General features: G+C 47.6%; 1 protein-coding gene across 2 annotated transcripts; it reads right to left on the bottom strand.

The window, feature by feature from the left end:
* Positions 1 to 1,597: 1,597 nt before the first annotated feature.
* LOC103638369 (tRNA(adenine(34)) deaminase, chloroplastic) lies at positions 1,598 to 15,758 on the bottom strand. Of its 2 annotated transcripts, XM_008661302.3 has the most exons (4): positions 11,247 to 15,758; positions 10,955 to 11,042; positions 10,338 to 10,465; positions 1,598 to 1,999 (listed from the first exon to the last, which is right to left on the bottom strand). In XM_008661302.3, the coding sequence occupies exons 1-4, from the start codon at positions 15,554 to 15,556 to the stop codon at positions 1,732 to 1,734; spliced, it is 4,794 nt and encodes a 1,597-aa protein (XP_008659524.1). In that variant the 5' UTR covers positions 15,557 to 15,758; the 3' UTR covers positions 1,598 to 1,731. The 2 variants fall into 2 exon arrangements, with proteins under 2 accessions (XP_008659524.1, XP_008659525.1); XM_008661303.4 differs by lacking the exon at positions 10,338 to 10,465 and having other exon boundaries at positions 11,247 to 15,747.
* Positions 15,759 to 16,263: the final 505 nt, after the last annotated feature.

Consider the following 16,263-nt stretch of genomic DNA (forward strand, 5'->3'; position numbering starts at 1 on the left):
TTCTGACCGTTGGAGCTTCTGACTTGTGGGCCCCCCTGGGTGTCCGGTGCGCACCGGACATGTACTGTTTGATGTCCGGTGCACCGGTATGGGCATGTCTGACGCCTGCGCGCGCTGTGCTCGCATTAAATGCACCGCAAGGAGCCGTTGGCGCCGAAAAGAGCCGTTGCTCCGCTGGTACACCGGACAGTCCGGTGCACACCGGACAGTCCGGTGAATTTTAGCGGAGCGGCTGCCACGCGAACCCGAGGCTGGCGAGTTCCGGAGACCGCGCTTCCTTGGAGCACCGGACATGTCCGGTGCACACCGGACAGTCCGGTGAATTATAGCGCGCCGGCTTCCGAGAAATCCCGAGAGTAAAGAGTTGGAGTCTGAGTCCCCTGGTGCACCGGACAGGTACTGTTCACTGTCCGGTGGCACACCGGACAGTCCGGTGCGCCAGACCAGGGGTGCCTTCGGTTGCCCCTTTGCTCCTTTATTGAATCCAAAACTTGGTCTTTTTATTGGCTGAGTGTGAACCTTTTACACCTGTATAATCTATACACTTGGGCAAACTAGTTAGTCCAATTATTTGTGTTGGGCAATTCAACCACCAAAATTATTTAGGAACTAGGTGTAAGCTTAATTCCCTTTCAGTACTCTGGTACTCAACAAAACAATAAGCGAGGAACTATAGCGTCTTGTTTTAGCATGCCCCATCAATGTACAATGCGGAGGTATTTAAGGTAACCGGGTAGGTGGGTGTGTCCTCCTAAGTACAGTTATGCCCCCAGTTACATGCTACAGCTTTGGAATATTCCCCCTTACGAGGTCATTACAGCGATGTTAAGTGCAGCCTGATCAAATACACCGCAAAACCTACCCTAAGGAGGGGCTTACAAATGGGCCTGAACGAAAGCAGAACACAGCCTGGGCCCCACCGTTGGGCAGTGCGGTCCTCGCTCGCGCGTGGCACCCTTCGCACTATGGTGCCAAGTCTTCGATCTTGCCGAGACTATCGCTCGAAGCTATCCGAGCTGGCGGGGTCGCCTTCGTGAAGCCATGAGGAGCCCCCTGTTTTAAATGGTACATCCCTTCTCTTTTATGCCATCGGCGGTTATGACCGAAGACCTCGAACCCGATGCCGGTCGAAGTACCCTCTGCTCCCTGTATCTACGATAGTATCTGTCCAACTGATGTTAAAGAAAACTGATCGAGGGGAACAGACAGCCTTCACACCAACACTCTTTATGGTTTTTGTTCTTGCAAGGTTGATTCAATCGATGAAGTTCAGGTTCCTCGTTGTGATGCAATCGATGGGGAAGTTCATGTTCGTTGTTTGAATCACGCGTCACGGTCTCACTTGATTCCAATCTCACTATGTCCAGAAAGTCATCTGGATCTCCAATTTCAACATGACTAGTACTAGTGGTACTAGATTGATGGTCCATTGATCATCTGCGACAGCAATGCGGACTATGCTGTTTCAATGTGTTAGATGCATCCTAAAAGGTTCCTACAGCATTGGATAATGCAATTTTTCTATGTTTTGCGGCATGTCATTGTGAATGGTGCTTCAGCAATGGTTGTTGGTGCCGCTAAGTTTCGACATTGGAACTAAGCAATTATCGATGACATCTCACAATACAAACTGGTACCTGTATAAAAACACTAGATGCACAGAAAGAAATGCATTTTTCACACTTCCATAATACGAAATTTAGGAAGCTAAAATAAAACAGAGAGGCGAAGTTATAAACAGAATATCGTGCCGAACATGTGGTGCATCTTGCTGAAGAACTTGACAGGATGATGGTGCCCATGGCGGTGGGCCTGCGGTGGTGACTGTGGTTTCTTCTTCCTCCTCAGCTGGAAGAACTGCTGCATTATCTCTGAGCACTCGGCCGACAGCACACCACGCCTGATGGCTATCTTCGGATGGAAAGGGTGGACAGGCCCTGCGGCCTGGCTCTGGTTTGTTGAATCAAGAGTGCTTGTTTGTCCATCCCCAGGGAACAGCCTGTAAAACAAGTGCGTGAGCAGCTCTTGATCTTTCTAACCACATAGTTATGTGTCAATGGTGTTGGGTCAACAAAAGCAAATGGATTAGGAAAACCCTCTCCATTTTATTAGGCAACGACTGTTATGCAAGCAGTCCTTCTGTGCAAGCGTGCAAGCAAATCATCTGATCCATTAGATTACGATCCAACCACAGATCTACGGTTTAAGTGTTAAATGTGACCTTGGATCACGATCTAATAGATTAGATGGTTTGCTTGCACGCTTGCACAGAAGGACTGCTTGCATAGCAGTCGTTGCCAGGTTATTAAGGCCCCGTTTGGTTCCTTTAGTCCAGGGACTAAAGTTTAGTTAGAAGACTAAAGTTTAATCCCTACCCTGTTTGGTTCTAGAAACAAACTATTCAAAACACATTAAATGAATCATAAGAGGACTAAAATACCCCTTAGCATTCACCCGCCATTAGTGCAACTAAAATAGCGGAGGGGCAAAAAATGGAATTTATATGGTTTAGTCCCTTTCAGTCACTCCTTAAGGGACTAGAGACAAACAGTCTTGTCCCTATTTTAGTCCCACTGTTTGGCAATTTAGGGATTAAATGAGACTAAAATGGAGGGACTAATATTTAGTCCCTCAAACCAAACGGGCCTTAAAACGTTTTACCAAACGGGCCTTAAAACGATAAAACGTTGAAACGCTCATGGGTGAAGTTTTGACTTTTAAATGTTTAAACTTCGTTTAAACGTAGTTTTAAACAACATAGGAAAATACCAATATATCATAGTTTCAAACACTAACATGAAGTTAAATTACAAAACAGAGAGGTTAGTGGCTTACCAAAACTTCACCCATAAGCCGGATTGGACCCAAAAGTAACTAATGGTCTAAAACTCATGAAACACAGTGTTTTACAGTTTAGAACACCAAAACGTGGTTTTAACCTCTAATTGGTGTTTTGATGTTTAAACATAGTTTTAATAACACTGATGAACAGATCACCATGTGGTATCATTGATAAATCAGAAGCTGTTTATAAATACTACAGTATAAAATGGGCATTTCTTTTAACCAACTAATGCATATAATTAATACTAAACTAATAGCGGAACTGAAAAATAAATAGCTTAAGCCTCAATTGATGTTGTTTTTAGATGGGGTATGGGTTGGCCGAAATGAAGGAACTGAACAGCATCAGGGAAGCCTAAGCACTTCAACTACTCTAAACTAGGCCGTTACTGGCACCTGCCAGGCTGCTACTAGGTTGCAGAAAGCATTCAAGGTGTCTGCTTGCTGCCTGTCAGGCAGCTTTTCATCCAGGCGAGGATCTGAAACCAGGTGATCAAAACCCTACGCCTGATAATCAATGCCTGGGGATTCTGGTCCAGGCCCCCACGTCGCCCCTCCCGCTCGGGTGACTTGGGAGGCGCCCGAAACCCTAGCCGACGCCCCTTCCCACTCTCCTCTCCCTCGCCGTCGCCAGAGGGAACCGATGGAGGCCGGCCCAGGACCCTAGGACGGCGACAGCAGGGTCATTTTGTGACACCCGTGGCCGAACGGTGCGCCGCCGTCGACGTGAGTAGCCGCAGAGATCGCCGGTGAGAACCGGGAAGACGCAAGTAAGTGGCTGGATATGAGTTTCTGTATTATTTCTTTTCGTGACCTTCAAGTCTGCTGATTACAATCCTTTTAAAGACTTCACTCACACAGGCCCACTCCACCACCCTTTACAACCATACGGCCCAAACGGCCCACTACTACAGCACGACGCCTACTTGTCTTCACACACGCGCCACCGTGCTGACATCTTCCCCTCCGCCAGAAGATGATTGCCCCCAATCAAGCACCTCAGGAAAACGATTCTTGAGCACATCAAAGTCCTCCCAGGTAGTAGCATCAGTCGGAAAACCAGACCACAGCACTTGGACCTGTATCACCGGTTTGTTGCCTTTCTTCACCAACCGACGATCCACAATCTGCAGAGGCTTTACTGTCACACCAGACAAATCCACCAGTTGAGAAATATCTGAGAAAACTGGAGTGTACTTTGGAATGAACGGCTTGAGTTGAGAAACATGAAAAACTGGGTGAACCAAAGCTGTCGATGGCAGCTCCAATCTGTAGGCGACGGAACCCACACGCTGCAGAACTGTGAAGGGACCAAAAAATTTGAAAGCAAGCTTTGGGTGAGACCGGCTGACCACGGAATTCTGAACATAGGGCTGTAGTTTCAGAAGCACTTTATCTCCCACTTGAAACTCCCTATCAAGACGGTGCTTATCAGCCTGAATCTTCGGTTTTGAGCAGTAGCCAATCTGTTCTTCAACAGCTCTGAGTAAGCTGTACGCTCCTGAAACAACTCCTCCACCGACTGATCACTTCCCACAGCCACAATTGGTGCAGCTGCAAACACCGCATCATACCCATACAAGGCTTTGAATGGTGAACATCCCAGAGCAGTGTGGTAAGAAGAATTATACCAAAATTCGGCCAATGGTAACCATTGCTTCCACTTAGTCGGATTGTCATAGATAGCACAGTGCAAATACATTTCGACACATTGATTAACCCGCTCTGACTGCCCGTCTGACTGTGGATGATATGCAGTGGTCAAAGCTAGCTTGATGTTGAGAGATTGAAAGAGAGACTTCCAAAAAGTACTAGTGAAGATTTTATCTCGGTCAGACACCAAAGACCTTGGAGTCCCATGGAGTTTCACTATATTATCCAAAAAAACCCGAGCCACCGCAGGAGCTGAGAAAGGATGTTTCAGTGGAAAAAAATGAGCATACTTCGTATATCGATCCACCACCACCAGAATTGTGTCATAGCCCTCTGATTTAGGAAGCCCTTCAATAAAGTCCATTGTCAGATCTTGCCAAGCACCTTGGGGAATGGACAACGGTTGCAGCAACCCATGAGGATGTGTTCTTTCCCCTTTGGCATGCTGACAGATATCACATTGTTTCACATAGTCCAACACATCAGCTTTTAACCCCTTCCACCAAAAGAGCCTTTTAAGCCTGTGATAAGTAGCTTGCCCCCCAGAATGTCCCCCCACTGCACTGTCATGGAGAGCTGAAATGAGTTTAGTTTTTAAGGCTGAGTTGTGAGCAATCCAAATCAGTCCTTCCTTCCTGATCACACCTTGGTGCAAGGAGAAGCCGTCTTCATTAGGACTGTGAACAGCAAGTTGAGCCAACAGGTCCTGAGCAAAGGCATCAGTAGCATAGGAATTAATCACCTCTTGAATCCATAGTGGTTGGACTTGGGTAACCATCTGAACACTCATAAGATGACCCACCCTGGACAAGGCGTCAGCAGCCACATTTTCCTTTCCCTTGCGGTACACCACTTTGAATTGCAGCCCCATTAGTTTAGCCATAGCCTTCTTTTGCCACTCTGAGTGTAAGGTTTGCTCCTCCAAAAAACTCAAGGCTTGATGGTCAGTTTTGATAGTGAACTCAGTGTGCTGCAAATATTGTCTCCATTTAGATACAGCCAGCAATAGGGCCAAGAATTCCTTCTCATAAATCGACAATAGCTGGTTCTTAGTACTGAGGGCCTTGCTCAAATATGCCACTGGTCTGTGGTTTTGCATTAACACCGCATCAATCCCCACTGCACATGCATCTGTCTCTACCTCAAATGGCTCAGAGAAGTGTGGAAGGGCCAAGACAGGAGTGGTGACCATAGCCTGTTTGAGAGTAGAAAATGCTGTTTCTGCTTCTGCAGTCCACCGAAAAAATTTCTGCTGCAATAACGTTGTGAGAGGTTTAGCGATAATACCATAATTCTTCACAAATCGTCGATAATATCCAGTAAGACCTAGAAACCCTCTCAACTCAGAAACAGATGAAGGAGTAGGCCACTTTTGCATTGCTTCAGTCTTGGATGGGTCTGCAGCTACTCCTTGCTGTGAAATGATATGTCCCAAATATGATAACTCGGTTTTGCCAAAAGCACACTTTGATTTCTTAAGGAAAAATTTGTGCTCCCTGAGTATATCAAACACCAGCCTCAAGTGGTGTAAGTGCTCAGCCCAAGAACCACTATACACTAAAATGTCATCCAGGAATACCATTACGAATTTTCTGAGAAAAGGAGCTAGAATGGAATTCATAGCGCACTGGAAAGTAGCTGGGGCGTTGGTAAGACCAAAGGGCATGACCCGAAACTGGTAATGACCCTGGTGAGTTTTGAAAGCTGTTTTGTATTCCTCAGATTCCTGCATTCGAATCTGATGGTAGCCCGCAGTGAAATCCAGACTGGTAAAATATTGTGTACCCGCTAGTTCTTCCAAAATTTCTTCCACTAGGGGCATCGGAAATCTGTTCTTGATAGTGAGATCATTTAACTTCCTATAGTCCACACAAAAACGCCAGGATCCATCTTTTTTTTTAACTAGAAGGACTGGTGAAGCAAAAGGACTGGTGCTAGGGGTGATCAAACCAGCCTGCAGTAGTGTAGTGACCTGCCTTTCTATCTCATCTTTGTGAAAGGGGGAGTACCTGTAAGGCTTAGAGTTTACAGGCACTGATCCAGGCATTAGTGGTATGCAGTGATCAAACTGTCTCATGGGTGGCAACTGGGTGGGGACAGTAAACAGGTCATCAAACTCCTGTAGCAACAACTGAATATCAGCTTTATTAGTCTGAATACCAGAATCAGATGTAGACTCCACTAGGACCATGGCCCAAATGTCATTTCCTGTCACCCATTTTTGCACTTGTAGTGCTGATACTTCCTGAATTGCTGAAACCTGATGCACATCATCACCATATAAAGTGACAGATTTCCCTGCATCCTGAAATTTCAGCACTTTGTGTACCCAATCACATTCCATAGGACTATGTTGCATTAACCAGTCATAGCCTAATATAGCATCAAAAGCTTCCAAGGGCAAAACTCTCATATCAGTACAGTAGAAATGGCCATGAGTCCACCATTCCACATTTCGTACCATGGAGTTGCAAATCATCTTGTGCCCACTAGCCACCTTCACTTGCACAGAGGGACACTCTTCCACCGTCAACTTCAATTGTTTAACCATATGCTCACTGATGAAAGTGGAGGAACTGCCTGAATCCACCAGCATAAGCATCACTTGTTTGCCCACAATAGACCTCACCCTCATACTGTAAATACTGTCAGAACCGGATATAGCCTGAAAAGATAGATGACAACATATCTCTCTCTGTTCATCTTCTTGTTCCAATTTCTGTAACAATTCATCAGACAGCACTTCCGGTTCCTCCTCATCCCTCATGACATTCAGCTGAACTCGCCCCCTCTTAGCACATTTGAGGATATGGCCAGGCTCGAACTTCTCACCACAGGCATAGCAAAGCCCATTGACTCTTCGGTACTCCCTGAGTTCTCTTTCTCTCGATAAATCTCCACCAACTGGCTGTACCTTTCCTTCCCCCTTATTGCCAGGTTGGTACTGTTTTGGCACATAACCTTGGCGAACTCCTCTCGGTTTGCTCTTCTCCAATACTTCCTGTTGCATCTGAGCCAGCAACACCGCCTTATCCACCGTAGCAGGTTGATGCATTTGAACCACACTCTGAATCTCCAGCTTCAACCCATATATGAATTGAGTAACAAAAAACGTCTCATCCAACAGCGGATTGTGCATAGCTGTCATGTAACGAGCCTGATCAAACTCTTCCACATACTTCTCCAACGTATCCACCTGTTTCAGACTCCTTATCTTCCTTAGGGACTTGGCATAAGCATCTGCACCAAATTTGCTTTCAACAGCTCGCACAAACTCCTGCCAATTCCTCATTCCTTGGCGCAGTTTCTGAACTTGCCACCAACGAGCAGCATTCTGCTCCATGTGTATAGAAGCAGCAGATACCCAGAGTGGTTGTGGCACTTGATACATGTAGAAATACTCCAAACACTTATCTATCCACACCACCGGATCCTCGCCGGAAAATTTGGGAAACGACATTTTCGGCAATACCTGATTTGCGCCTTGCATATTCATCCTCTCCCCATGCTGTCTTCCCATCATCGGAACCTGATGATTCCTCCTCTGATTCTCCCGCTTCAGCTGCTCACCCTGGGCGAAGGTGTTCCGCAGGGAAGGTCTTCCTCCAGCTCGATTCTCCATATCCTCTGAAGTGTTTCCTAGATCTCTTCCCATCTGCTCCAGGCGCATCTGAGCAATCTCCCTTCCAGTCTCTTCCATTCTCAGGAACAGCTCGTTCCTCTCCTCGGCAGCGCGCTCCGCCACACCCGCCGCCAGATCGACCTGAGTCATGAGTTGGAGTTGTACCTTCTGCACGTCCTTTACTTGTCCCGTCAACACCTCCAACGTCTCCAGAACTTGGCTCAATCGTTCCTGTGTAGTGCGATCCTTCTCCGCCATTGCTTCGAGCACCAGACGCGTTTGAGCCGAGGGCTTCACTGGAGGAGCCGTGTTGCCCACCGCCGGAGATCGACGGCTTTGATACCAATTGTGACACCCGTGGCCGAACGGTGCGCCGCCGTCGACGTGAGTAGCCGCAGAGATCGCCGGTGAGAACCGGGAAGACGCAAGTAAGTGGCTGGATATGAGTTTCTGTATTATTTCTTTTCGTGACCTTCAAGTCTGCTGATTACAATCCTTTTAAAGACTTCACTCACACAGGCCCACTCCACCACCCTTTACAACCATACGGCCCAAACGGCCCACTACTACAGCACGACGCCTACTTGTCTTCACACACGCGCCACCGTGCTGACACATTTGTCTGGATCCGGTCGCGTACATCAAGCTCTCGCCGGAAGGTGAGGCGTGGTGCATCTCGGCGGCGAGCACATGGCGGGCTGTTGGTGCTCTGTCGGGCTCCTGGTGTAGTTCCCGTCTTGTTGATGGGGCGTGGGCTGCCGGTGGCGACATCCTGGTTCTTGGGCTAGCTTGATCTCCTAGGGCGAGCGCTGCCAGAGCCGCGACCCCGCTGGTGCAGTGGCCTTGCACCGGACGATGGGCGTTAGCCAGGTCTTGGGCCTGTGGTGCTGGAGTAACACGGTGGCCGTCGGATCTGGCCCCAGGTCATTCCCTTGGCTGGATGTGGAGGAGGGCCATGCGTCAGCGGTGGTGGCTTGGCTGGCCGGCTGGCGGTCCACGTTCGGGCAGCTGCGACTGCTGGGACTTCTATTGACGAGTTGCATCATCAACATGCAGGCGTGGGGGCTAGCGGCATCAGTGTGCGGTCTGCGAGGGGGCCTGTGGCTGCACTGTGCAAGTGTGGTCGCGGCTTCGTGCAGGCGAGGTGGTGGATACGAGGACCGGTTCAGCGGTGACGATGGTGCGCCCCGTGATGGTGTCTGGTTCTGTGTGCTCAACTGGAGGGGGTGGCGGTCGACGCAGCTTTGCGGCTGCTGCAGCAGTCGATGTGTCGATGCCCCTCTGGAAGGGCTTGTGCGGGATGTCAGGGCATCAGTGACGACGGAGGTTGCTTGCTTTGACCCGGGGTCTTTGCCTAACGTTGTGTTGGGGGTCTTCTTGGGTGAAAGCCTCGGCGACAGTGACGCGCGTGGGTGCCGCTTACCCTGTTGAGGGCGTCGCACTCCCTAACACTGTCTTCCACGAACAAAAGCCTGGTCCATCTTGGACATGCGACGGTGGCGTCCCCGACGTCACTCCCTTCCTAAAGGCGTCGCTATTGAAGATTTGTTTCGGTCACGACGTTGCCTTTTGGTTGATGCTTTTCCCTTCTCGTCGTCCGATATGCGGGGTGGTGGTGCGGGTTGCAGCGTGAAGTCGAAGCTGCTACGTCAAGGGATGTGGCTCGGCAACGATGACGTGAGGCGAACCCCCCTTCATCGTGGACTGGATTGCTTTGGAGGTTTTTCGTTTGCCGAGGGCGGGGCGGAGGATCAAGTTTGGAAGTCTCGTTGGTGAAGAATCAGAGTTGCATCGCATCGGGTGTCTCGAGGCTTGGCAACGACAGCGCACTGGCGGTCTTCCTCCTTCTGTGCCGGTGTTTGGGTGTAATCGTCGTCAGGTTTTCTTTGGCTATGTGCTGCCCGTCTTGGGGAGTCGGAGCTGCTCATCCTTTATGTTGAGCTCGTCATCGATGACTCTAGATGTGCTTGTGTGTGGGGCTGCCATTTATGGGTTGCTGGTGCACCCTATGTAGGTTTTGGGCCCGGTTTTTCTTAAAACTGGGTCAATTCCATTCTTCTACTTAATTGAGAGGCAGAGCTCCTGCCATTACGTTCAAACAAATAATCATTGCCTGGCTCAGGCAAGTTTTCAGTCAGTAGCAACCTGCCATAACCAGGGCCCTGGATCTGATTATGCACAGATTACTATGGAACTCCAAATATGGTATATCACATACCTAACCCAGCTGCCATCGGCTCCCAGAAGCTTGTTTGGGGCACCCCATACCACAGTATCGATTCTAGCTTGAAGAATAGCACCAGCACACATGGCACAAGGTTCCAATGTCACATAAAGCGTTGTGTCCTGCGATACTTTAGATTAGGAGATTTCTAGAATAGCAATTTAATACATATATAAACACAAAAGATTTCCTAAAATTGCTTTGCATTAGTGGTCAGAAAGTTCCAGCACTTAAAAGTTGATCTTTCTCTCAAAAAGCCATACAAACAAATATAGTATGTGGATAGTTTGTGGTGTCCATATGAAGATGAAAAGCAATAATCCTTCTGCAATATAAAATTTTAAAGTAATATGAACTGAAACACACATCGAGCAAAGCCTAGGGTTATGACAACCCCAAATCTATGAACAAATAACTATAGCATGTAAGTACATGTATTATCAATTTGATAGCTATCCTCAAGCGCCAATGTGCTATAACCAGTTTAAGATGATCTCACAAAGACAAATAAATATATTATTACAAAAGAGAACTAATTGAGCATGAAGGGGTATATTTTTTAATGCTTCTACAGTTAGGAAATAACTCAAGCTACGGGTGTGAAATAATACCGCTAGGCGCCATGTCTTGAGTTTGTTAGAAGCTTCTCTTATACAAACAATTTCAGCATGCGCAGTTGAATCCCTATGATCTTCGACACTGAATACAAGCAGGGCACAGAATAATTAGCAAAATAAATACTTAGGGCTAGTTTGGGAACTTCATCATCCCAAGGGATTCCTATTTTCTCAAGGGAAAATGAACTAATTTCCCTTGAGAAAATGGAAATCCCTTGGAAAAATAGGGTTCCCAAACTAGCCCTTAAAAAGTTTATGCCTAGCTATATAATATGATATAACTTACAGATTACAACCACGAGCAATAATTTCGCCATTCTGTACTAACACTGCACCAACGGGTACCTCCCAAATATCTGCAGCTCTCTGGGCCTCAAGTAAAGCTTCTCTCATGAATAACTCATCAGCTTTTCTCTGCTCAGCATCCCGCTGGTATGCTTCCTCCCATTCATCAAATGTATCCTTCAATACTTGTTTATTTCTTTGAAAATTTCTCCTTTTCAATTCTGTATCCTTCCCTCCTGTTTTAATAATTTCTGGGGCCTCTTGCATGATATTCTTTTCTTCAAACCTTGTAGAAACTCCCACAGGTAACGCTGGTGGTCCAAGGATACCAGTTGAGGTATTCTCATGTGGCATTACTGTTTGCGTTTGAGAATCATGATAAGGAGTTATAGCACCTGAAGGATCATATATCGAATCAGCTCCATCTTCACTGCGACCAGCTTCCATTGCACTGATGGTCACAGAAGATGTGCCAGCTAACATTCCTTTCCCAGTAATAAACTCACCAGAACCCTCTGTTGTGATCCTGGATGCAGTTTTGCGTTCAGGTAAATGTCCTATCGTGATATCTAGATAAGTTGGAGTGCTATCATCTATGCTATTTCCTTTGCGTAATTCACCTGCATCAGATTGCTTTGTTCTCCCCCCTGATATATGTAGATCATCTGTAGAACTTGTAGGCAACAAGTCTCCCTCAGATCTACCTACTTGAGGTTCAACAACAGTTTCTGATATCTGCAAACCATGGGTATCAGTGTGCAAATATTCCTCATTTGACATTGAAGCCACTCCAGATTCTTGTTCACCACCACCCAGAGTGTTGGTACTTCCATTTTTCTTCTTTGTGCCATCATTATCACGTTCCTGACTAGAAAGCCAACCCTCTGTGCTCTGAGAATTATTAGATGAACTTTTCTTAACTGATTTGTGACTAGAATCATGGGAGTCACCATGTTGAATAAATCCAAGACGGATTATATCAGCAACATAAGCCCAGAGTGACTTGTGAACTTTCCTAGCAACAACAGATTCATTTTTTGGTGTCTGAGAGGCAGAATTAGTAGCTCCATCAGCTGAGGAACCTTCCTCCTTGTCGGCCGTCTTGAAGGTCTCTTCAGAAGTAGTACTCTGGACATCCCACATTTCATCTGCTGGTCCTTTTGTTCTAGACCTTGATGAAGAGCTTGTTATACCTTCCATTATGGATTTCCCATTTTTCTTTGTTAAAGTAGCATCTGGATCTGAGACTCCCTGTTGGAGCTCATCAACAAACCGTCCAACAAGAAAGGTAGATGATTTCTCTAATCGAGCAGCTGATTCTAGCATGCTTTCCTTGACAGACTGTCTGGCACTTGAATCACTTGGTAAACTACTTCCTGCAGTAATTTCACTCCTTACTTCTTGGTCATAGCTACCCATTGTTGCTTCTTGTTTTCCCATATCCACATTAGTCATAAATCCCTTTTTGGTGCTCTCCACGAGCAAACCAGTAATATTTTTGTCATCAGAGATCCCACTGGTGTCTGCCTGCTGCCAGATCAAATCCATGTTATGATGTGTATCCTGAGAGGATTCAGGAAAAATACTTCTTGCTTCATCATCTCGTTCTGTATTGGAAACTTGTGTAATTTGCCGACCATTCATGCCTTGTCTCTCACTTGACCAATGTACAGTTGATGCCTTATGAACTTGATTGTCATTTCTAATCACAGGACCTTGTGAACTGCTAACTGTAGCATCAATAGCATGGATCTTAGCAAAATCAATTTGTTCATTCATACTGTCAATTGCTACAGCTGAAGGCGATTGAAATTGGTAATCTGTTTTGGTTTGGAGATGACTGCCTGAAGTGTTGGCTGCAGCAGCATTACTAGCATTGGCAATATTAAGTTCAGCTTGTTCATGACTTTCCCTTTTGTTGTCAGTAATATTAGCCGATGGCTTTGAGTGAAATGGATCATACAATCCAGTCTCAAGATGACTTTGTGAACCCCTAACCATGCCACTATCATTAGCAGAGATCATATTTCCATACCCTTCTTTTTCCTGGCTTCTTGTTCTATTGATGAAACCCATACTGGAAGATGAGTTCATGTCTGATCTAGTTTCCAAATGACTTTGTGAACTCCTAGACGTGGAAGTATCACTAGCATGGATCTTTGAAATATCGACATGTGTAATATTCTGCGCGTCTATATCCGTTTCATGTATCACTTGTTGGTTTACAATGCTCTTCTTATCTCTTATAACATGAGTTATATTCTGTAAGGAAGTAGAACTGTCATCAATATCCATCTGGTTTATTTCATTATGATTTCTCATTGAGTGTGAGACCCTGCTGACATTGTGACTGCTATCAATTGTTACATTGAGGTTCCCTGAGTTTTTCCTTGAATCAGTGACTGAGACCAAGTTCTGATTCACCTCATTATGCTGATCAACTTGTCTTCTACTGTCACTAGCCATCTTCACAGAATTTTGAACAGAAGATGGCGTATTCTTAGTGTAGTTTTCTCTATCTTCCTGATGATAGCGCTGTGCTCTTGAATCTTGTTCAGTGGAATTATCGTGGACTTCTGATATCTCCGTTATCTTCTGTGAGCTCTTCGTTGAACCATCCTTATGTACTGCAGCCTGCTGATCAGCATTGCTACCGTGTTTTAAAATGGATGTGTTCTTTGAACTGGATGTAACCCTAGTTTCATCCTCAGTTATAAACTTGTCATCTTGTCTTCCTATCCTAGAATTTCTTACTCTCACAAACTGCGCATCATCGTAATCATATCTCTCTCTCTCATCATTTGACCAACCAGCTGAACGTCGCCGGTCCCTCTCCTCAGATATCTGCTCAGTTCGTCCACCTACATTGTCATGCCACCTCACACTTGAGGCTGAATTCTCCTTCTGCCCTGTATGTCTAGCATCAAATGTGCTCCTAAAATTTGAAGCCCTCTTTGAATCATCCTCATGCAATGAAGATGCTCCCGCAGACTTTTGAGATCTCACCATAGAGTAGTACCTTCTGTCAGCAAGATCTTGCTCATTGTAACCAATCTCTTTGTCATTCCAATGACGTGATCTCAAGAGTGAAACATCCTCTCCATCTGTATCTTCACTTCTTCTTGGGTGCCGTGAAACATATCTGTGGTCATTTCTATGGCGCCTGCCTTCTCTCCTCACAATAACCTTATCATCGATCTCAAAATCCCTACTCTCTCTTCTACGATCAAATCCTCCTATATCCTCTGCATACCGACCAGCCCTCCTGACATTGGCCACATCATCAGAGTTAAAATTCCTCCTGTCTCTTATGCAGTTATATTCCCTGCCATCATCACAGTACCTTCTAGTTTCAACACTCCTTGTGTCAACTGCATCATTGGGTACAAAATTCCTCGTATCTCTCCCTTCCCATCCCTGCTTTCGCTGCCCCAAGTCAAGATCATCCTCATCATCATAGTACTCACTTCGCTGGCGCCGGTCAGAATCTCTGAAACTATGACGGCCCTCATTCAGATCTCTCCTCTCTCTACGCCGGCTACTGTACACATCCTCACCACTGTAATAGTTTTCTATGCCCTTCCTCCGACAGCAATCCATACAATGACCATCCCCATCATCAACATTACCATCTTCCCATCTCCTACTGAAATGCATCCCACCTACCTCCAATTGACCATAACCGCAATCCTCTTCTTCCTCCTCCGAATCAAGGCATTCCGTCGAAGACCTTCCGTACAGCCACTGGCCGCCCTCATACTCCCACACCTCCTGCCGCATCGCCCTCCCCACCAATCTCGGCACATCCCGCCGTACGCATCCAGCTCCAAGCAAGGTCCCATCCCCGGAACTGCCGCAGCGGCACTCAGGCGCTTTCAATCGCCGGCGGATCGCCCCAAGATCCGGCCTCCCAGCGCCACTCCCACAGCACCGGCACTTGTGCGCCTCAACATGACAACAGAGTTGTCCAGCCAGCTGTCTCCCACCACCGCCGTCGCGGCAACAGCCTATGGGTGCTCGCCGGCGGCAGCATCGGGATGCATACGGGCGCGGCGGCGGCGGCAGGAGCCGGAGCTGCGCGGAAAGAAGCAGGTAGGCCGAGTGGCGGAGCAGGCAGCCGTCGAACAAGAAGCGTGGGGCGAGGTACGGGCTCCGCGGGACGACCTTATTATGGTGGCGGTGCTCGTCGGCGTCGTCGCAATGGCAGAGGTGGGGAGGGGGGTGGTAGAAATAGGAGTAGGAGGAATGGGCGTGCAAGGATGGCTTCGCGGCCCTCAGCGCAAAGGCCGCGGCGGAGTAGGAGCTGTACATGACAGCGGGAAGAGAATTGGCAGCGGCCGGCGGCGCTGCCTTGTGCCTGTGGCTCCGGCTCCTCGTTTCGGGTGGGATGCAGCTGGAAGTGTGTGTTCGTGTTGGAAATCTGTGGGAATATATGGCAGGGATGGATTCATGGATGTCGATTTGCCTCGTGTCGGATCGTTGAAGGCCTGAAGCTCGACAGTCCGCCCAAATCACTACTGTTGGGTTGTTTTGTTATATCACGTTTATATCTGTCGGCGTTTCAAACCCGGGTGTCCCTAGACCGATGAGTAAATTGTCGCCGCGTACCCCAGCCCAGATAGGTCGACACGAGACGGAGCACGAAGGGGGAGGAAGCCGGAGGGAGACAGGCGTAAAGGGGGAAACCCGCGGCCTTCGTGTTTGTCCCGCGCCCAGGTCGGGTGCGCTTACAGTAGGGGGTTACAAGCGTCCACGCGGGAGGGAGCGAGCGGCTTACGTGAGCGCCGTCCCGTCCTTCCCCGCGCAGCCAACCCTCCGTAAGAGGGTCCTGGACCTTCCTTTTATAGGCGTAAGGAAAGGATCCAGGTGTACAATGGGGGGTGTAGCAGTGTGCTAACGTGTCTAGCGGAGGAGAGCTAGTGCCCTAAGTACATGCCATCGTGGCAGCCGGAGAGGTTTTGGCACCCGATTCGTGTGGTGTCGTGGCCGTCGGAGGAGCGCTGGAGCCTGGCGGAAGG

This window comes from Zea mays, chromosome 9 (genome assembly GCF_902167145.1).
Source record: "Zea mays cultivar B73 chromosome 9, Zm-B73-REFERENCE-NAM-5.0, whole genome shotgun sequence".
Taxonomy (NCBI): Eukaryota; Viridiplantae; Streptophyta; class Magnoliopsida; order Poales; family Poaceae; genus Zea; species Zea mays.

What these genes read in the sequence shown, in the direction of transcription:
- LOC103638369 (XM_008661302.3), bottom strand. Translation starts at nt 15,556, where the DNA reads ATGTACAGCTCCTACTCCGCCGCGGCCTTTGCGCTGAGGGCCGCGAAG. An exon ending in ATTGCTCGTGGTTGTAATCT is followed by an intron (nt 11,043 to 11,246) that starts GTAAGTTATATC and finishes GCTTGTATTCAG; the next exon opens with TGTCGAAGATCATAGGGATT. An exon ending in GCCGATGGCAGCTGGGTTAG is followed by an intron (nt 2,000 to 10,337) that starts GTATGTGATATA and finishes CTTGTTTTACAG; the next exon opens with GCTGTTCCCTGGGGATGGAC.